General features: G+C 47.0%; 1 protein-coding gene across 1 annotated transcript in view; it reads left to right on the top strand.

Annotated features, from left to right (window-relative positions):
• Positions 1 to 736: 736 nt before the first annotated feature.
• The window catches only part of TRPM2 (transient receptor potential cation channel subfamily M member 2), a 164,445-nt gene continuing 142,480 nt past the window's right edge, over positions 737 to 22,701 (top strand). Inside the window, exons 1-5 of the mRNA XM_066577079.1 lie at positions 737 to 886; positions 2,039 to 2,041; positions 5,925 to 6,010; positions 7,732 to 7,903; positions 20,298 to 20,481. Coding sequence (XP_066433176.1) covers positions 737 to 886; positions 2,039 to 2,041; positions 5,925 to 6,010; positions 7,732 to 7,903; positions 20,298 to 20,481 — 595 coding nt within the window. The remainder of the gene's footprint in view (positions 887 to 2,038; positions 2,042 to 5,924; positions 6,011 to 7,731; positions 7,904 to 20,297; positions 20,482 to 22,701) is intronic.

The following is a 22,701-nucleotide window of genomic DNA, read 5'->3' as shown; positions in this document are numbered from 1 at the left end:
CCGTTGGGGTTCTTGAAGCCTAAAATAACTCCTAACGCTCTCCCTATAGCAGCTCCGGCACCAGCAGCACTGTCCCTGATCTCTGTCAGAATGCATCTGTGGCGAGCCGCGGGAGGGGCCGATTTATATACTCGGGTGACACCTGATCCCGCCAGCCACTCACTGCAGGGGGGTGGTATAGGGCTTGAACGTAGCAGGGGGAAGTTGTAATGCCTTCCCTGTCTTTCTATTGGGCAGAAAAGCGCGCTAACGTCTCAGAGATGAAAGTGAAAGTAACTCGAACATCGCGTGTTACTCGTCACGAGTAACGAGCATCTCGAACACGCTAATACTCGAACGAGTATCAAGCTCGGACGAGTACGTTCGCTCATCTCTAATAAAGACAAATTCAGAACTTGAAACAAAAACTGAGCTTTGTTATCTTAAAGAAAATTTATTTAATCTTGGAATGTTGGGGATTGCCTACACCAGGTGTCCCCAACTCCAGTCCTCATGGACCCCCAACAGGTCATGTTTTCAGGATATCCTATGGTAAGAACACCTGTGGCAATGTCCGAGGCACTGACAATAATTACATCACCTGTGCAATACTGAGGAAATTCTGAAAACATGACCTGTTGGTGGTCCCTGAGGACTGGCGTTGGGGAACACTGGTCTACACTACCGGTATTATTATTGTTTTTTTTTTCTTTATATGTAGGAAGCTCCACAAATTTAGAGCCAAGACATTGTGATGATGTCATCCATTGAAAGTAGTATCAGTCAAGATGAAGATTGCTTCAAGGCACAACCCAAAAGAATATCACAATTAGTATCCAACATTAGACAGACTGGCAAGATGAGGCGCAAGAAAAGAAAGAACTATTCCCCTTCTGGAGATGAAATGGTATCATTTTTATATTTACTAACATCTTTGATCAATGATTTGTAGGTCATTGAATGGGACATATGCATTAGGCAAAATATAAAAAAATTAGTGTTAGATCATCATTCAAAGATTAAAGTAATGTAACACATAGCAGTACAATGTAAAGTGAAATACAACTTGCTGGGCAGAAAGGTTAGTACTGGATGAAACAAATTACAATATGACCTCTTCAGTGACGCTAAAGGCGGCCTCCCTCTGTTTTCCGATTTTGCACTGCTTCTTTCAGTTGTGTGATATCGATGCCATTATCGGCTCTGCCAGTATCAGCCATCGTGTCCTTTGGCAGCCGGGTCTACTTTTGCCACTGATCTGTTTAAGCTTTATAGATTTTTCTAGCAACTCTGTTTACACTACATGGCCAAAGTACGTGAGTTTATATATATATATATATATATCTCAAGAGAGAAATAAAGAAAGTAAGAAAGAAAAAAAAGGGAGAGAGAGAGAGAGCAAGCGAAAGAAATAGAAAGAGAGACAGACAGAAAGAGAAAAAGAGAGAAAGACAGAAAGACAGTTTGAATTGATCTGACATTATAACAGACCTATTAACATAAGGATACTAGTAATTATTAAGAAAATATATTACCAGTGTTTGTGGTGGCACAGTGAGCCACACAGCTGTGCTACATGGTACATGCTGTCAGGACTCGGGGTCCGGGAAACTGGAGATCCCTGAAAATACCCGCAACCCCTGTCCCTTCCTACTTGCCCCCCTGGGCTAAGCCCCAGGGCGACAACTGGGCGACGGTCCCTACACTCACTAAGGAAGGGGGACACGGGGACTAACGAACGGACAGGCACTGGAACAAACAACAGCAAGGAGAGTCAGACAATCCGGGTCAGCAACAAGAGGGTACGCGGTACAAGAGGGTCAGGCAAAGGCAACGTCAGGTCCAAAGGCAGAAGGTCAGTAACCGGAGTCAGAAGTCAGAAGTATGCAGTACGCTGGTGTAGCAGGAAATCCAAATCTAACACTGGCAATGCTAGAGAGAAACAGGCACGTTTAAATGCTGTCAGAACTCCCGCCCCAGCAGCTGATTGGGGCCGGGAGTCTGCCAGCAGCCAGACCTAGGCAAAAGGCAGCGAGTGCAGATCCCAGACATGCAGCAGCAAGTGCAGATGCTGCTAATCCTAACACATGCATTATGCTCCCCACACATCACGCACACAGCTCTGCTACATCCATCATGATGACCCCACACACAGCAAATTACACACACAGTTCTGCTACATCCATCATGACCCCACACATTACACACACAACATATTACACACAGCTCTACTATATGCCACACACAGTTGTAGTACATCCATCTTTTGGTTTTTTTAAATCAGTATTTATTGAAATTTTTCATATAAACATACATACAAACACAGAATGGGTCTGAGCACGGTATCGTCAAAACATAATATATGCTCTTAGTGAAGCAAATAAAAGCTTGAGCTAGCACGCAATCCCAATGCGGGAATTAACTTAAACGACGCGCCAGGGCACAAGAAAACATTTTCAAAAGGAGAGATAAACAAAGACGTAGACCCCTTATACATAAGAGAAAAGGGGGAAACAAACGGGGGCAGGGGTTAGGGGGGGCAAGGAAGGGGTGGGAGTAGGGAGAGGGGGGGAGGGGTTGGGTTAAGAAGCTCAGTCTGCTCCATGGGGTTTAACATAGAGCGTATCAGAGAAAAGGCGGTCAGCGGATGAATTCCAGAAAGGAGAAGCCTCTAAGAGGGGGGGGGGGGTGACGGCGGGGGGAGTTAGGATTACGTGGAGGCCCAAAGTATTTACATTGTACAGGGTCAGTGCAAGGATCTCCGGTTGTCGTCTGCTCCACGTTGGCTCCAGGACGGACGTACCCCACTGCTCGCCAGGGGGCCCATGTCTCAATAAATTTATCATGGGTCCCATTCGCCCAGCTTGAAAGCTCCTCTAGGTTAGCGAGGAGGTTAACTCTATCCCTCCACAAGTCGACAGTGGGAGGCTCTTTTTGTTTCCAAAGCAAGGGAATTAGGGCCTTGGCAGTGTCCAATAGCAGAGCGATCAATTTGTGTTTGATGGGGTGAAAGGTAGAGGTCGGTCTCCACAGGAGAACCACCCCAGGGGAGAGCGACAGACCAGGTGAAAGCTTTTTCAGAATCTTGCCCACGTCTCTCCAAAAGGGAGTTATACGGGGACATTCCCACCATATATGTAGATATGAACCAGTATTCATCTCGCATCTCCAGCAACTGTCTAATGTAGCTAGTTTGTGGTCATAAAGCCATTGTGGAGTTCTATACCACCTTGCTAGAAGTTTGTAATGTGATTCCTGAGAGGTGACGCAAGGAGAGAGGCCAAACGCAGTCTTTAATATGAGCTTAGTCTCACTAGGAGATAATGCTATATGAAGTTCTCTCTCCCACGAGGTGAGGAAGGCAGGCTTCGCAGGCTTTGAGGGGGAAATAAAGTGTTTGCGGATGTAAGATATTTTTCTAGAATTGGGGGAAAGCCCCTCAATTACCGATTCAAATGGGGTGAGTGTACATCCATCTTGATTCCCACACATTACACACACAGCTCTACTACATGCATGCTTACCCAACACATCACACACACAGCATATGACACACACAGCTTTGCTACATCCTCATTCACAGACATCACACACACACAGCTCTGCTATTCCACTCATCACCAGACTCTTGGATACAGTGATCAAACCCTGGTCATGTGATTCCTGACTCCACCCACACGTGATCAAATTATGGTGATGTCATCACAGGTGCTGGTAGTAGCTTCTGTCGGTTTATCCAGTATACAGTAGTTTCTACCAAACTGCACAATGGCTCCTCCCACAGCAGTGATTTCACTGCACATCCTTCAGCCCACCAGATCTCTTTTACCAAACTGCACAATGGCTCCTCCCACAGCAATGATGTCACCACACATCCTTCAGCCCACCAGATCTCTTTTACCAAACTGCACAATGGCTCATCCCACAACAGTGACATCAGCGCAGGTCCTTCAGCCCACAGAATCTCTGTGGTAGTGGTATGTCAGTGTCTTCTGTCTGGACTACTGAGTTGTATCTGAGATAATAACGGCTTGTATTCTCATTTTATTATTGTTGTCCTCCCCTTTTCAAGAGCCCTAACTTTGTTGTTCGTCTGTTGGTCAGTCTCTGTATTTTATATATGTTGTAGGACCTTTGATGATGTCACCAGGGAGCTCAGCGATGACAACACCAGGGATGTAGCATGAGAAGCACTCACATACTAACTGACAAGTGGTCGTTAGTAGTTTGATCAACCTCATAATCTAATACAGTTTAACTAGTGGGTACAATTTATAGCCCCTCAAAATACCTAACAGGCCGGTTGAGAGTGGGAATGGACTGAAAAAAATAGCACTTTCTGGTCCTGTGGAGTCACATGATGTGTCACATGAGCCCTTTTAGACAATCAACAGCTCTCGAAGGGATTATGTGGAATCCAGTCTATAAAAAGGAGAGGGAAGTCATGGAGGGAGGTTAGACGTCACTGCAGAGGTGCTCTTATTAATATGTAGAAATATATGTGCGGTCAATACAAGGTCCTGCAACACCATTTGTGAGGAGGATCGGGAGACAGTCTTTAGGTGTGGATGAAAGGTGATTTTAATATAAGAAATTATTCTTTACAGTTAAAGTAGTCAAACTATGGAAGCTTTACCCCCAGGGTAGTAACGGCTGATGCAATGATTGCATGCAATGGAGGGCTTGATGTTTATCTAATGACAAATGGCGCTAATGGCGCTATAATAAACTCAGCACTTAATGATGTATAATTCATCTCAGAAAGGTTCAATTTGATTGAAATGTGTCTTTTTTCAAGCTGCAGTACTTAACTATGTAGTATGTGACTGAAACGTAGTAAGTTTCTAGAAAGAAAGAAAGACGAGGATAAGCGCTTTCCAATACACGGTATAAATGTAGATGAAGTTACCTTATATCACACCAATGTAAGGTCCTACATTTAATGTGCAGATAAGAGTCACATGAGCTCCTTCCTCAAATCCACAGAGACGTACAACAACAAATACCAGGAATTACTTTTGCTGCCATATTCAGAACCCCATAACTTCTTAATGTATCCATTGATGGCGCTTGTTTTTTTGGGGCGAGCTGCATTTTGACTACTACCATTTTTTGGGTGCACATGACTTTTTGATCACTTTTTATTCCATTTTTATTGCGAGATGAGGTGCCCCCCAAAAATGTAACTTTGGCATGATTTTTCTTTCAGATAAATAATGTGATACTTAGATAGTTCAGGCATTTGTGGATGCTACAATACCAATTATGTTTATTTTTTATTGTTTAGATCAGTGTTTCCCAACCTTTTCAGACCTAATTTTACCACGGGGCCTTCTACCAAAAAGGGGTGTATTCAGGTGGCGTAACTAAGGGGCATGGCTTCTCACAATGTATGATTTTGTAGGCAATGACAGGTGCCTATGGGGAGGCATTTAAAGTGATTACAGTAGTTTTGCCAATCAAAGGTTTTTGGGGCTGTGGTGTCAGTACAAGACAGCCATGAAAAATTGCAAAGCCCCAGCCATTACCCATGGGTTCGGAGCAGCGCTTCTGCTCCACACCTGCTGTATTCCCATTTAACGTCCGCTGAATGATGCCCAGTGGGTTCTTGCGGCACTCCAGTTGCAGATCACTGGTTTGGGCGCAAAGGTTTTTTTAGGCGCTCAAAAAAACTGCATGCTCGCATGTGTTTAAATCATATGAACTGTTTCATGCGCATGAAAATCGCCCACTAGAGAGAGCGATTCTGTTCTTAGTGATTTTAGAGTAGTTACAGAAGATTTTGGGAGTCGCCACCGCCGACCTCCAAGCACCGCTGAACCTGGCGCTCCATGTTTATTTCTCTAATCATCCCAACAGAAGGCATCAAGTAGTTGAGCGCTCTATTACCTGCTTTATTTGCTTTATTCTGTATTTCATAGTGATGTACTTCTACCTTACTGCAGGAGACTGTAGGCACTTGGATTGCAAAGCATATTAAAAAGAAGGAATGTACGTATTATGTGGAAAGCGCCAACCTGACTGGTACTAGGTACATTTTTATTATCTATTTATACATTTGTTAATACTTGTATTATTGTACAATCTGGATAGTTTTAACTTTGGAATCTCATTTCATAGAAGCCTGAGCAAATGATACTGTTGTTCGAAATCCTATCCGATCACCAATAATAATCAGATATCAGAACAGATAAATGAAAACATTAAAACGTGACATTTATGTAATCAATTAATATAACACATAAAGCAAGCCAAAATCTGAATCCGCAAAGTGAGATCACTTAAAAAAAGAGCAGCCTTACCCCACCACGATGATAGTATCCACTTGTAGGTGTTGTGGCTGTGCCTATCTATAGCAGACCAGCTAAAACTTCAAAAATATAAAAATTACAGGTAAACCCAGGCCTAATTAATAATTTGTGCACAGAGCCCTCAGTGATAGGCCAACAAATGGTAGCAGAGTGCAAGCAGGAACAGCATACACTGAATGCCACAACCAAGTGTACAGTAACATCTGCACATAGTGTGAGCTAAACCCTCCCGAATACAGATGGGAGACTTCATAGAAAGTTGTGGAAATAACAGGGCTAAGATCTCGTGGGACTTCTAGATTCTGACAGACAAAGAGGTACTGGGCAACCAATCAGAAGTTGTGGTAATTGACAAGGACCAGAAGACAGCGGTAGTGATAGATGTAGCAGTACCAAGCCATAGCAACATCAGGGAGAAGGAGTATGAGGAGTTGGAGAAGTACCAGGACCTGAAAGAAGAACTAGAAAGGATGTGGAAAGTGAAGGTCAAAGTTGTCCTAGTTCTGGTAGGAGCACTTGGTGCTGTAACTCCTAAGCCAAGGAATGGCTCCAACAAATCCTGGGACTAACATGTGAGCACACTATCCAGAAGAGTATAATACTAGGAACAGCCAAGATTCTGCGCAGAACCCTCAAACTCCAAAACCTCTGGTAGATGATCCAAGGTTGATGAAGACATATACCACCTATAGGGGTGAGAACAGCTAAGATTCTGCAAAGAATCCTCAGACTCCAAGGCCTCCTCTAGAGGACTTGTGGTTGATGAAGACACATACCACCCATAGGGATGAGAACAGCCAAGATTCTGCACAGAACCTTCAGACTCCAAGGGCTCTAGTAGAGGACTTGTGGTTGGTGAAAACACATACCACCCATAGGGATGAGAACAGCCAAAATTCTGCACAGAACCTTCAGACTCCAAGGGCTCTAGTAGAGCACTTGTGGTTGGTGAAGACACATACCACCCATAGGGATGAGAACAGCCAAGATTCTGCACAGGACCCTCAGACTCCAAGGCCACTAATAGAGGACTCGTGGTTGATGAACACACATACCACCCATAGTGGTGAGAACAGCCAAGATTCCGCACAGAACCCTCAGACTCCAAGGCCTCCAGTAGAGGACTCGTGGTTGATGAAGGCAAATACCACCCATAGGGATGAGAACAGCCAAGATTCTGCACAGAACCTTCAGACTCCAAGGCCTCTAGTAGAGGACTCATGGTTGATGAAGACACATACCACCCATAGGGATGAGAACAGCCAAAATTCTGCACAGAAGCCTCAGACTCCAAGGCCTCTAGTAGAAGATCTGTGGTCAATGAAGACACATACCACCCATAGGGGTGAGGAAAGAAATTAATTTTAATGTGTTAAGTCAGTAAGGTTTAGTTTATCCAAGCGTAATGCCACTAAAAGCTTTATATTTTCTGTACTAACAGACACGGTGTATGTATGTGTGGATATTCTAAAGAACAACACATAGATGTAGCTGTGCGACCGCAGCCTTTCCAGAGCAAAGGAACATGGGACGTACATGAGCACATAAAGGAGATGCCTACAGATGCATTTGGAGACATCAGCTTCATCGGGCTGGGTCCCAGAATTGGGAAGGTTTGTTTTGTGATTCTTTTTTGTATCATTTTTCTTAATGAATTATTTTCCATTATAAGCTTTTATTATGAATATTTCAGTAATTTTGAACTTGAATTTACGTCCCTAAAAGCTTTCACGCCAGATGCTCATTCTTTATTCACCCTCAAAGTGACACTTATTATTTACTTGATTTACTAAAATGTGAATTTTGATCATTTTGCAAATTACATTTTTACATTTCCAATCGGGTCACCTTCCTCGTGACGTTCTCCTGGGATCTAACATCCTCTTTCACAAGGGCTACAAAATCTCCCAACAAAGTAATCGCTGCAAAACGCATGTATGTGAAGCCCGGTATTATTGTAACTTGGCACCACCAGAACTAGGGGGTCCCACAACCAGCGCCCCCTGCTGAATTGGCTGGCCAGGGCAGCTTTGGCCAAGTGCTACGCTGCTCACAGTCTGCCCCTCCGCCTCTCAGCAGTGTTCAAATCAGCCAAATGACACCCCACTGTTTTTCCCTGGAATATGTTGGCCGTGCTGCGCATGGCTACTGCTCTGCTGCTGACACTTACCCACACTGGCACAGTGCATCGCGGTCCTCCATCTGTCAGTCGTACAGTGTGGTCTGCTCAATTCTCTGCTGTAACAGTGGCCACCGGAGCTGCTCTCACGGACTCCTCTGCTGCCTGCGCCGCTTACAAAGGTTTGTGTTCGGAAGGTCCCCCGCTGACACTTACATGCCATCAGATGTGCCTTCAGCCCTTCGAGCTAAGCAACACTCGATCAGCGTCTGCGACTTCCTTGGCCGCCTGAATGCAACAACAGCGACCACAGGGGGCATTGACAGCAGTTGGCTGGGAAGTGGAGATTTACAGCACCAGCAGCCTATTTAGGCGGACCAGCGGAGGGGAAATTCAGAGAAGCAGGCTAGGGAGATGATGACAGCAGCCGGCTGGGGAGCTCCGGAGCCGACATTGCCAGCAGCATCACACCATGAAGCCTGAGCAGCGGAGTGGACCTTCAATGCAGCAGCCTGGAGAGATGATGGCCACCCATTGCCCTGGGCAGCCAATCCAGCGGGGGGCGTTGATTGTGGGAGTGTATCTTGTCGCCACCTCCTAGTTCCGGTGGCGTCAAGATACAATAATACAGTGAAGCCCATGGTTTCCAGTGGGTTCCTTCAGGCTACAAAACATCTCATGTGAAAGAATCCATTGGAAACCATGAGCTTCACATACATGTAACTTGTAGCCCGTGTGAAAGAGGCCTAATGCTTGCCAATCAATTTACTCATCATTTCCCTGCAGGTCAAGAATTGCATTGTGAGGTATGACAACACATGAGAGAGTCAGCTGCCGGGGCGTAGAGGAGGGCATCAGAGAACAATAGGGCTGCATGACTATAATACGCAGTAAAATTGAACACGCTGCGTTCTTTTTTACATGCGTATTATACGAAATAAAAAAACCGCTAGTGTGAGTGTATTGATGAAAATCAATGTACTTTCATTGACTCCATTCACCACGTATTATGCGCATATAATATGCGGTGAAATTATGTTCGTGCGAATGAGCCCTTAGACTGTTAGAGACCGATAAGTTCTCTTTAATCGCCACTTTAACCTTTAAGTTTTTAAAAAGTTTTCCCACAAACTCCTCTGCTGCCTGCGCCGCTTACAAAGGTCTGCGCTCGGAAGGTCCCCCGCTGACACTTACATGCCATGCAGATTAAGTTAATGCAGCTTAATTACAAAATAACAAGCAAATCAACTTTAAATATAATTCCTTTGTCTTCATTTGTCAAATAGTAAACATTCTGCCCATCTTTTGATTATTGCTATCGGTTTTTGGAAAAACTAGGCCTCAATGCATATGGCTACCATTACAGAACCCACTGCAAAGGAATTGTTACTCAGCTTTCACAGAGTTCTCAGTGAATAATAAGCCATTTTTGAGTCTTAGAAAACAGTAATTCAAGTGAGCAGAGGTGTAACTTGAAGCTTCTGGGCCCCATGGCAAAATCTGTAACAGGGCCCCCAACTATAATGCTTTATTCATAGTACTAGGCTTGCTATATGGAGAAGAGAGGCCTTATGGGCCCCCTAAGGCTCCTGGGCCCGGGTGCAACCGCATCCCCTGCACCCTCTATAGTTACGCCCATGCAAGTGAGTATTGCTAGTCTTAAGCTAGATCGCACCTTGTGCAGAAATTTTGCCCCCCCCCCCCCCCATCATAAGAAAAAAAGCATATATAAGTACCAAGCTGGGTACTTATTTTACCAACCTTGGAAGGATGGAAGGCTGAGTCAACCTTGAGCCGGCTACCTGAACCATGCAGGGATTGAACTTGCAGCCTTCAAGTTGTGAGCAAGAGATTAGGAAGGACTGCATTTCTGCTGCCTTAACACAACAGTTCTCTGAATAAATATTGTACCAGAACACAACTCATAACATAATTACAGCACTAGGACCACGCTCAGTACATAAATGCAGCACAAACCAAGCTGAGTACATAAATACAACACCAGAACCAAGCTCATAACATAAATACAGCCCCAGAACCAAGGTGTCAGGTTGTGCTTGTGGGATCTGTTGTACTACTGGGTTCCAGGAGCACACCTTCACAGGTAGGGGTTAATTGAGATGCTGGATGTGGTATTGTCCAGCAGCCATTCCCTTTTAGTCTGCAGCAGATAAATACCAGCAAACTCTCACTAGTTGCTGCTGGTCTCTCTACTCCTTGGATATCGCTGGCTTGTGCCCACTCAGATCTGTGTTTGCATGTAGGTCATGTTAGTGTCTCTCTGCTTCCAAAAGATGGTTTGGACAACTGTAGTCCTCGTTTGCATCATTTACAGACACCCTCTTCCCTTCCCCTGAGAGGTGCGGCCTCCAGATGTCTTATGTCTCGTTTGTGTGTCAGATGGGTGATGTCTAACTCAGTTCCCTATGTCAGCATGGTGTTTGACTGTCTATTCCCCTGGTATGAGGACACTTTAGACTTGCTGTAGAGTTTCATCTGTGTGCATGTGGGCTCTGGGTGGAGTCCATGTTGTATGCACTACCTGTTGTAGTCACGTGTGAACAGTGACTTGTGTTGTATGTCTGTGCAAGTGGCCAGACATTTGGTGTGACCAGTCCTGTTCTGTGTACAGTGTGTGTGTCCACAGTGTCATGTCCATGTGTATGTTAGTGTCTTGCTAGAGTAGGGACTGCAAGACACGAGGAGCCTTGCCGGGGCTTTGCAGCTTAAGTTCATTGGCCAGCGCACAAACTAATTCCTTGCTTTTTATATTCAGCTTTTCCATCTGCTGTAGAGTGCAAGGTTTGTGTGGTGAGTTTGTGCATTTTGTCAGTTCCGCCTGATTGTGAGTGTCCCTCGTTCAGGGAGAGTAAGGGTGAGGTCCCAGCGTGGGGCCGCCTTTATAGAGGCGATCACTGGATTTGTTAGGTAGGGCCATGTCATCCTCCCAGCAGTATACGGCTAATTGTCCTAAACCTGTGCTTTCGGGTCACATTCATGTGGGCCCGGTGCTTAGTTCGCCCACATGAACATAACACAAGCTCAATACATAAATACAGCCCCAGGAGGAAGATTAGTACATAAATACAGCCCCAGAACCAAGCTCATAACATAATTGCAGCCCCAGAACCAAGCTCATAACATAAATACAGCCCCAGAACCAAGCTCATAACATAATAGCAGCCCCAGAACCAAGCTTATAACATAAATACAGCACAAGAACCAAACTCATAACATAAATTCAGCACAAACCAAGCTGAGTACATAAATACAGCCCCAGAACCAAGCTCAGAAAATAAATTCAGCGCCAGTACCAAGCTCAATACATAAATACAGTAGTAGAACTTAGCTATTGTATTGTGGTGACACCGATGGGCTCACAACAGTACCTCAGAAAATCAGAGAGGAGGAGACAGACCCAGAGGAGGATGATTTCAAGGCTGGAGACTCTGCTAGGTTTTTATTTCATTTGATTTATTTGGTACTTTTATCAGCAAACCTCTCTCTGGGCACCCACTATGGGTTATGCTGGTTCCATATTATTTAGGGACCGTGACTGGGCAGTACTTGTTGATTGTTAACAGGGTCTGCTTCCAGCTTAAGACTAACATAGGGATTCTTGAGGCTGGAGAAGGTTCTAGGACCAATTAGTGGCTGGTTATAGCATTGGGGATCACTGCCCATGCATTATAGCTGAATCATTCATCCTAGAATTGATAGGCATTGTCCCTACTACTCTAATATTTAGAGATTTTTTGGGTTTGTTTCCTTCATTGATAAAGGAGGCTATAGGACCAGTACATCTATGGTTCTAGCACAGGGAATTGTTACCCGTGTGTTATAGCCGAACCATTACCCTACCATTGATAGATATTGTTCTGAACGCTCAAATATTCGTTTGTGGGACAAAACTTTCGGGTCCCTCTCCTTTTAGGGTTCGCATTTTGTGACAGAAACGCGTTGAACCATTTAAAACATCAAGTGAATTTAACACCTAACTGTATTTGAGCTAAATAACATAGATCAAAGCTGGGGTATTTCTTTATGGGCAACTGGATTTATCCAGAACTAAAGGACTACCTTTTGCTCTTGTGATCATCAAAGTATACTGAATCAATTGCTTGGCTATACTTTGCCTGTACCGCTATCATAGTGGACAAGCCTAGTTGTTTTTGGATGGAAATTTATCTGTTTTAGTTTCTTAGTCCTGGCCCCTAGGGTGTCCTGAGAGCACAATGATAAAAAACACGGAATATCTATACCGACTAGAAGTGTGCAATTGCTCCTCGAGTGTCACCTGTGGGCCATTTAAGAAATTGGGAGATTATGGTGTTCTAACCAAATGTACATTTGTTTTCTCTCTGGGGTTACATATTTTTTTATAAGTTATCATTAAAAGTTATATTTTAATTAGGAGTCAAATCAATGAAAACTAGAGATGAGCGAGCACCAAAATGCTCGGGTGCTCATTGCTCGAGCCGAACTTTCCGCGATGCTCGAGGGTTCGTTTCGAGTAACGAACCCCATTGAAGTCAATGGGCGACTGGAGCATTTTTGTATATCGCCGATGCTCGCTAAGGTTTTCATTTGTGAAAATCTTGGAAATTCAAGAAAGTGATGGGAACGACACAGAAACAGATAGGGCAGGCGAGGGGCTACATGTTGGGCTGCATCTCAAGTTCCCAGGTCCCACTATTTAGCCACAATAGCGGCAAGAGTTGCCCCCCCCCCAACAATTTTTACTTCTGAAAAACCCTCATTAGCAAGGCATACTTTAGCTAAGCACCACACTACCTCCAACAAAGCACAATCACTGCCTGCATGACACTCCGCTGCCACTTCTCCTGGGTTACATGCTGCCCAACCCCCCCGCACAACCCAGTGTCCACAGCGCACACCAAAGTGTCCCTGCGCATCCTTCAGCTGCCCTCATGTCACACGCTGGCCTCATATTTTTATAAATAGTCACAGGCAGGTACAACTCCACAATGGGAATTCCGTGTGCACCCACAGCATGGGTGGCTCCCTGGAACCCACCGGCAGTACATAAATAATTCCCATTGCATTGCCCAGCACAGCTGAGGTAACGTCAGATGAAATGCAGGTGGGCTTCGGCCCACACTGCATGCCCCAGTCAGACTGGGGTTCTTTATAAGTAGACACATGCAGTTACAACTCCGTGTGGACCGACAGCATAGGTGGGTCCCAGAAAGCCACCGGCGGTACATAAATAATTCCCATTGCATTGCCCAGCACAGCTGAGCTAACGTGAGATGAAATGCAGGTGGGCTTCGGCCCACACTGCATGCCACAGTCTGACCGGGGTTTTTCATACATAGACATTGGCAGGTACAAATCACTAATGTGAAGTCCCTCTGGACCCACAGCATGGGTGGCTCCCTGGAACCCATCGGCGGTACATAAATGTATCCCATTGCAGTGCCCTGCTCAGCAGAGCTAACGTCACATACAATACAGGTGGGCTTCGGCCCACAGTGCATGCCCCAGTCAGACTGGTAATATGTACCTTAACAGTAACCGCGTTGGTGGGAAATGGCCTCGCCACCATCATGTCTTTGGGAAGCCTCCGTTTCCACACCACAGTGACATAGCATTAGCAGCGGTATAGTCAGAGCCCAGAATTAGTAACATTTCAGCGGTAGCATTAGGGACAGGCCCCAGTAACATATCACTAGCAGCAGTATAGGGGGAGCACAGTCTTAGTTCCATTTCAGTAGTAGTAGCAGTCAAGACAGGCCACAGTAACATTCCCGTTGCAGCAGTTTAGGGAGATAACAGTCTCTTTCACATTTCAGTAGTTGCAGTATAGACAAGGCCCCAGTTACATTTATGTAGCAAAAGTGTAGGCCAACCCCACACACCTTGCTATACCATGAGTGCAAGCGAAGCCCATAAAAATTATTAGGATTACACTGTAGGCGAGGGCCCAAAAAAATGGTGTACCAACAGAACTAATGTACCTCAGAAAAATTGCCCATGCCCAACCAAGAGGGCAGGTGAAACCCATTAATCGCTTTGGTTACTGTGGCTTAATTTGTAACTAGGCCTGGAGGCAGCCCAGTTAAAATAAAAATTGGTTCAGGTGCAAGTTTCAACGCTTTAATGAGAATTGAAACGTATAAACATTGTTTACAAAAGTAATATGACTGAACCTTGTGGGCCTAAGAAAATTTGCCCGTTCGGCGTGATTACGTCAGGTTTCAGGAGGAGGAGCAGGAGGAGGAGGATGAATATAATACACAGATTGATGAAGCTAATAGGTCCCCGTTTTTGATGGTGATAGAGAACGATGCTTCCATCCGCGGGTGCAGCCTACGTATTGTTTAGGTACCGCTGCTGTCCGCTGGTGGAGAAGAGAAGTCTGGGGAAATCCAGGCTTTGTTCATCTTTATGAGTGTAAGCCTGTCGGCACTGTCAGTTGATAGGCGGGTACGCTTATCTGTGATGATTCCCCCAGCCGCACTAAACACCCTCTCTGACAAGACGCTAGCCGCAGGACAAGCAAGCACCTCCAGGGAATACAGCGCGAGTTCAGGCCACGTGTCCAGCTTCGACACCCAGTAGTTGTAGGGAGCAGAGGCGTCACGGAAGACGGTCGTGCGATCGGCTACGTACTCCCCCACCATCCTTTTACAGTGCTCCCACCAACTCAGCCTTGACTGGGGAGCGGTGACACAGTCTTGCTGGGGAGCCATAAAGCTGTCAAAGGCCTTGGAAAGTGTTTTCCTGGACATGCTGCCTGATCTCCGCGCCTCCCCTGCTACCTGGCCCTCGGAACTGCGCCTTCTGCCACTAGCCCTGTCGGATGGGAATTTTACCATCAGTTTGTCCGCCAGGGTCCTGTGGTATAGCATCACTCTCGAACCCCTTTCCTCTTCGGGTATGAGAGTGGAAAGGTTCTCCTTATACCGTGGGTCCAGCAGTGTGTACACCCAGTAATCCGTAGTGGCCAGAATGCGTGTAACGCGAGGGTCACGAGAAAGGCATCCTAACAGGAAGTCAACCATGTGTGCCAGGGTAACTGTACACAACACATGGCTGTCCTCACTGGGAAGATCACTTTGAGGATCCTCCTCCTTCTCCTCCTCAGGCCACACACGCTTAAAGGATGACAGGCAGGCAGCATGGGTACCCTCAGCAGTGGGCCAAGTTGTCCCTCAAAGTTTCGAAGGACCTGGCAGATGTCTGCCAACCAGGCCCACTCTTCTGTAAAGAATTGAGGAGGCTGACTCCCACTACGCCGCCCGTGTTGGAGTTGGTATTCCACTATAGCTCTACGCTGCTCATAGAGCCTGGCCAACATGTGGAGCGTAGAGTTCCACCGTGTGGGCACGTCGCACAGCAGTCGGTGCACTGGCAGATTAAACCGATGTTGCAGGGTCTGCAGGGTGGCAGTGTCCGTGTTGGACTTGCGGAAATGTGCGCTGAGCCGGCGCACCTTTCCGAGCAGGTCTGACAAGCGTGGGTAGCTTTTCAGAAAGCGCTGAACCACCAAATTAAAGACATGGCACGTGCGTGAGGCTGCTGAGCTGCAGAGCCGCCACCAGGTTACGGCCGTTGTCACACACGACCATGCCTGGTTGGAGGCTCAGCGGCGAAAGCCAGCGGTCGGTCTGTTCTGTCAGACCCTGCAGCAGTTCGTGGGCCGTGTGCCTTTTCTCTCCTAAGCTGAGTAGTTTCAGCACGGCCTGCTGGCGCTTGCCCACCGCTGTGCTGCCACGCCGCGCGACACCGACTGCTGGCGACGTGCTGCTGCTGACACATCTTGATTGCGAGACAGAGGTTGCGTAGGAGGAGGAGGAGGAGGGTGGTTTAGTGGAGGAAGCATACACCGCCGCAGATACCACCACCGAGCTGGGGCCCGCAATTCTGGGGGTGGGTAGGACGTGAGCGGTCCCAGGCTCTGACTCGGTCCCAGCCTCCACTAAATTCACCCAATGTGCCGTCAGGGAGATATAGTAGCCCTGCCCGCCTGTGCTTGTCCACGTGTCCGTTGTTAAGTGGACCTTGCCAGTAACCGCGTTGGTGAGGGCGCGTACAATGTTGCGGGAGACGTGATCGTGCAGGGCTGGGACGGCACATCGGGAAAAGTAGTGGCGACTGGGAACAGAGTAGCGCGGCGCCGCCGCCGCCATCATGTTTTTGAAAGCCTCCGTTTCCACAAGCCTATACGGCAGCATCTCCAGGCTGATCAATTTGGCTATGTGCACGTTTAACGATTGAGCATGTGGGTGCGTGGCGGCGTACTTGCGCTTGCGCTCAAACAGTAGCGCTAGCGACGGCTGGACGCTGCGCTGAGAGACATTGCTGGATGGGGCCGAGGACTGCGAAGGTGAGCGTGTGGGTGCAGGCTGGGAGACGGTCGTGCCTGTGTCCTGAGAGGGGGGTTGGATCTCAGTGGCAGGTTGGGGCACAGGGGGAGAGGCAGTGGTGCAAACTGGACGCGGTGAATGGCCTTCGTCCCACCTTGTGGGGTGCTTGGCCATCATATGCCTGCGCATGCTGGTGGTGGTGAGGTTGGTGGTGGTGGCTCCCCGGCTGATCTTGGTGTGACAAACCTTGCACACCACAGTTCGTCGGTCGTCTGCACTCTCACTGAAAAACTGCCACACCTTTGAGCACCTCGGCCTCTGCAGGGTGGCATGGTGCGAGGGGGCGCTTTGGGAAACAGTTGGTGCATTATTCGGTCTAGCCCTGCCTCTACCCCGGCCACCCCACTGCCTCTTCCAACCTGTCCTGCGGGAGCAATTGCCTCCCCCTCTGAAGACCGGTCCTCAGTTGGCTTATCACACCCGGTGGGGTCAGTCACCTCATCATCCAGCGGCTTTTCCTCCGAATCCTCTGTGCACTCCTCCCTTGGACTTACTGCCCTTACTACTACCTCACTGATAGACAACTGTGTCTCATCGTCATCGTCCTCCTCACCCACTGAAAGCTCTTGAGACAGTTTCCGGAAGACCCCAGCCTCATCCCCCGGACCCCGGGAACTTTCCAAAGGTTGGGCATCGGTCACGACAAACTCCTCCGGTGGGAGAGGGACCATTGCTGCCCAATCTGGGCAGGGGCCCGAGAACAGTTCCTGGGAGTCTGCCTGCTCCTCAGAATGTGTCATTTTCATGGAGTGAGGAGGCTGGGAGGAAGGAGGAGCAGCAGCCAGAGGATTCAGAGTTGCAGCTGTGGACGGCGTAGAAGACTGGGTGGTCGATAGATTGCTGGATGCACTTTCTGCCATCCACGACAGGACCTGCTTACAGCACTCAGTTTCTAATAAAGGTCTACCGCGTGGACCCATTAATTGTGAGATGAATCTGGGGACCCCAGTAACTTGCCTCTCTCCTAATCCCGCAGCAGTCGGCTGTGATACACCTGGACCAGGAGCTCGGCCTGTGCCCACACCCTGACTTGGGCCTCCGCGTCCTCGCCCGCATCCACGTCCTCTAGGCCTACCCTTACTCCTCAGCATGGTGTATTACGAGTAGAGCAGAAACAGAACACTGTAATTAAATGTGCCGCTTATTGGCCTGTGGTTGGAGGCTGACTTCGCTTACGGAATGCACAGCGGAGCCAGGAAACAATTATGCGCAAGCCTGTAGTGAGACCTAGGTGCGTATGACTGAGCTGCTGCAATTCACAGCGCAGAACCAGTGAAGTGGACAAAGGCCAGTGGTAGGCCTTAAGTCTTTTGCCTCAATTTTTTAAAATGGTGAGATGAAAAACCAGAGACACCGCATGCAGCGGATATAATGTGTACTGTTTCCCTATGGCGGGATGACGACAATGATGTTACGGAACGCACAGCGAATCCAGGAAACAATTATGCGCAAGCCTGCTGTAACGCTTAGCTGGGTATTAATTAGCGACTACTACCCCCAGCAGACATGCAGTAAACTGAAGACGGTGACAGGCAGCCCAAATATAGTATGTTTTTGAAAAAGCCCACTGCCTATATAGCCAGTATACCTCTTTCCCTGTACCACTGACCCTGCCTCACCAGTACTGCCCCTATACTCTGTAAAATGACTGCAGACTAAGGACGCTATGGTCTGCATGCCCGATATACAAAAAAAAAAAAAAAAAGTGCAACACTGCTAAAAGCAGCCTCAACAGTACTGCACACGGTCAGATGTGGCCCTAAGAAGGACCGTTGGGGCTCTTGAAGACTGAAATTAAACCTAACACTCTCCCTATAGCATCAGCAGCACTGTCCCTGATCTCTCTCAGCTTGCATCTGTGGCGCGCCGCGGGCAGATTTAAATACTCGGGTGTCATCTGATCTCCCCAGCCACTCACTGCAGGGGGGTGGGATAGGGCTGGAATGTCACAGGAGGAAGTTGTAATGCCTTCCCTGTGCTTCTATTGGCCAGAAAAGTGCGCACATTTCTCAGGGAAAGAAATGTAATGGAGTTGAGCACCGCGTGGTGCTCGTCTCGAGTAACGAGCATCTCGAACACCCTAATACTCGAACGAGCATCAAGCTCGGACGAGTACGCTCGCTCATCTCTAGTGAAAACGTTACTATAAAAAGTGATTCCACTGCGGCTGTGATACCCAGGGGAGGGTGTTGATTCATGTGAACTCCACTAAATGCTGCTGCATGGAGAAAGAGGATCATTCGGCTGGGTGGATCTCAGCCTGCGGTGCAGTCTCCCAACCTACAGCGGCCTGGTGCCTCCACCTTCCCCTCCACAAGTTGGCGGCTGGTGCCCTATGTAACCGCACAGGTCGCATGTTGCTAAGGCTGGCCATGCATGCGAGAGTTGTACTTATGCTGATTTTCAGCTAGTTTTCCCAGAAACAGTTGTAGCAAACACAATGTTTAATATTGTGGCTTAAAGGGGTTGTCTCGCGAAATCAAGTGGGGTTATACACTTCTGTATGGCCATATTAATACATCGTGCATTAAATATGAGCCATACAGAAGTTATTCACTTACCTGCTCCGTTGCTAGCGTCCTCGTCTCCATGGTTCCGTCTAAATTCGCTGGAAGCTTGCTTTTTTAGACGCGCTTGCGCAGTCCGCTCTTCTCCTTTCAGCACGAGCCGCTTCAGTGTGCTCCCCGCTACAGCTCTTCTGCGCATGCGCAGACGAGCTGTCACTGCTCGGGAGCGCGCTGGAGCGGCCATTCTGTACCATCCTCTGTTAGAGGAAGGTGCAGAGCCGCCCAGCTGTCCCGAGAAGCTGCCCAGCTGTCCCGCCGTCCTGCCGCCCTTCCGCACAGGTAAGTGATGGGCAGGGGGGGGCTGCCGCTGTGCCGGGGGGGGGGCTGTGCCGGGGGGGGGGGGCTGCCGCTGTGCCGAGGGGGGCTGCCGCTGTGATGGGGGGGCTGTCGCTGTGATGGGGGGGGCTGTCGCTGTGATGGGGGGGGCTGTCGCTGTGCCGGGGGGGGCTGTCGCTGTGATGGGGGGGCTGTCGCTGTGCCGGGGGGGGCTGTCGCTGGGCCGGGGGGGGGGGGGGGGCTGCGTCTGTTACCTGCTGCCTGGCGGTGGGTGACTGTGTGCCGTGGTCGGCCGCGTTCAATCCAGGGGTCCGGTCGGCGGCTGCGGGGCGTCTGGTTGTCAGGGAGACACAGCTGGTAGCGTCTCGGGAGCGCGCACGTCGGGCTACAGCAAGCGATGGGAAAAGAGCTGGCGGCCATCTTGGGAAAATTTTTATAAGTTGCTGAAACGCTGGAACTGTAAGTACAAACCAGCTAGAAAAGTCATTTACAGGGGGGCTTAGTAATGTATGCTTAATAAGGGGGACTGGGCAAAAAAAAAATTCACTGCTTCCTCGAGACAACCCCTTTAAGAAGAGTAATCAGTTATCTGTATTTGTGGATTTTGATATCTTTGTGTTGATTACCTTTTTTTGTGTTTTTTGCATCCCAGCAGTTTGTAAGAGTATCATCTGATACGCCATCCAATGTTCTCTATCAGCTGATGACGGAGCAGTGGGGTCTGGAAGTTCCTAATCTTTTAATTTCAGTAACAGGAGGCGCTAAGAACTTCCGTATGAAAGTGAGACTAAGAAATATTTTCCGCAGGGGTCTAATGAAAGCTGCAGAAACTACAGGTAATATAATATTCTATATGGTTAGTAGAGAGTATTATATGCAGGACATCTCCACAGTGGAGACCGACCTCTGCATGTAAGTGACCAATAATAACAGGGACCAGGCACGACTCTTGGGGCGTCTGACATCTCATGTTTTCTTTTACCACCTTATTCTGATTTAGCTTCCCCCAAATAAAGACACGGTGCTGCGTGACTTGGATGAAAAGGCCACCGTAGGATCAATATTAACCCCTTAAGGATTCGTTTTTTTTGCCCGATTTTTGTTTTTTTTTCCCCACTTTCAAAAAACATAATTCTTTTACCTATCCATCAACGTAGCTGTCTGAAGTCTTGTTTTTTTGAGGGATGAGTACTATTTAATATACTGAAAACTTTTATAAAATTTCCAGGTGGTGTGAAGTGGAAAAAAACCTGAATTTCACAATCTATGGGGGCACATTGTTTTACACTATAAAAATTGCGGCAAAAATGACATGTTAATTTCATTTCGTGGGTCAGTATGATCACGACGATACTAAATTTGTATAGTTTTTTTTTATGTATCTTAAAAAAAAAAAAAATATATATATATATATATATATATATATATATATATTTTATTCTCTTTATTTATTGATTTTTTTTTAACCACCTTATTATACACATAGCCGTTTGCAAGACAGCCTGTATCTATTGGCACCATTTTGGAGTAAATATGATTTTTGATCACCTTTTTTTTTTTTTTTCTTGGAGGTGAGGTAACAAAATTTGCAATTCTAGTGATGTGTATGTATTTTTTTATGACGACATTCAATATTCTTGAAAAGTAATGCATTATTTTAATAGATCGGATTTTTGCCAATGTGGTAATACCAAATATTAGTGTTGTTAGTCTCGATTGACCAGGCAATAAAATCATCCTACCTTTAGCCAAATCAGATTGGGTAAGTCTGAACCGACTCTTGGCAATAATTGCGGGAAAATCAAATTTCACATAATTAATGTTCTTATAACATAACATTCTCATATAACATTCTGCTGCTGTCAATATATAAAGCAGCAAAGCAGACCAACAAACTACACCAGACCGGCCACTACGAAATATCCACAGGCCATACACAGATAGCTCTGGGGTTTGTGGAAATCAATTATGTTGCACCAAACAGGGACAACTCACAAAGATACAATCTATACTCTGTGGCCTTCTGTTTTCACACATCGTGCTCCCCGGGGATTGCAGGGTTTTTAGTTAGTAGGGGTGTTTTCATTAGTATAAAACAAAAAGAAAACTGAACATGGAAAACAGCAAATACACACAGTGCGTGTCAGCAGCCTCAGACATTGTTCAAAGTTTGTTCTTATAAAATTTAAACAAGCAGCGCACCTGCTGTTTTGCATAGCGTAAGTTTTGTCAGCTGTTCCTTGGAGCAGGCGAGTGCTTTAGTGTTGGTTCACCTAGCAAAATTTTGCTGAAAAATTTATGGCATTGTTTTTAGGCCTCCCTCACATGGGCGACAAAGTTGCGCAATTTTGTCGCATTGCTACAATACTACAAATCGCATGTATGTGAAGCCCATGCTTTGCTATGGGTTAATTCACACGTACAATGTTTTGTAGCATGCAACAACCCGACACAAAAATCTTGCAGGTCCCGCAATTTGCCAAAGACTCGTGAGGGGTTTGTAGCCCATGTTTCCCTATGGAGCCTTCCTCTCTGTTGCATTGCACAAAAACACGATTTTCATGTGGTACGATGCAACTTTGATAGTAGGTAATACTACTGTCAAAGTCCTAATGTAAGCCCTACCTACAGGAAAAATAAAAAAAACAGACACATCACCCTAGAAGTGCTGTCAGCCCGGTCGCATCTTCTCCCTGGATCCTCGGCACTATTCTCCTTCATCTCTTCTGGCCAAGGATTGAAAAATCCCCACCTCATAGAAGCGCTGCCTCTGATTGGCTGACGCTTAGCCAATCACAGCCATTCATCGAGTGCTGGCTCTGATTGGCTAAGCATCGGCCAATCACAGCCAGTGCTTCTACAAAGTGGGGATTTTTCAATACGTGGCTAAAAGAGATAAGGAAGAACAGTGCCGGGGACCAGGAAGAAGCTGCAGAGGAGCCCCGGACAGCGCTTCTAGGTGAAGTATACTTTAAAAAAAAAAAAATTGCAGTTAGGGCTTATTTTCAGGGTAGGACTTATATCTCAAGCCACCTCTCCCACCCCGAAAATCCTCG

This window comes from Eleutherodactylus coqui, chromosome 8 (genome assembly GCF_035609145.1).
Source record: "Eleutherodactylus coqui strain aEleCoq1 chromosome 8, aEleCoq1.hap1, whole genome shotgun sequence".
In the NCBI taxonomy this organism is placed as follows: Eukaryota; Metazoa; Chordata; class Amphibia; order Anura; family Eleutherodactylidae; genus Eleutherodactylus; species Eleutherodactylus coqui.
Note: the sequence above shows the minus strand (reverse complement) of the source record. Positions and strands in the feature narration are given on the sequence as shown.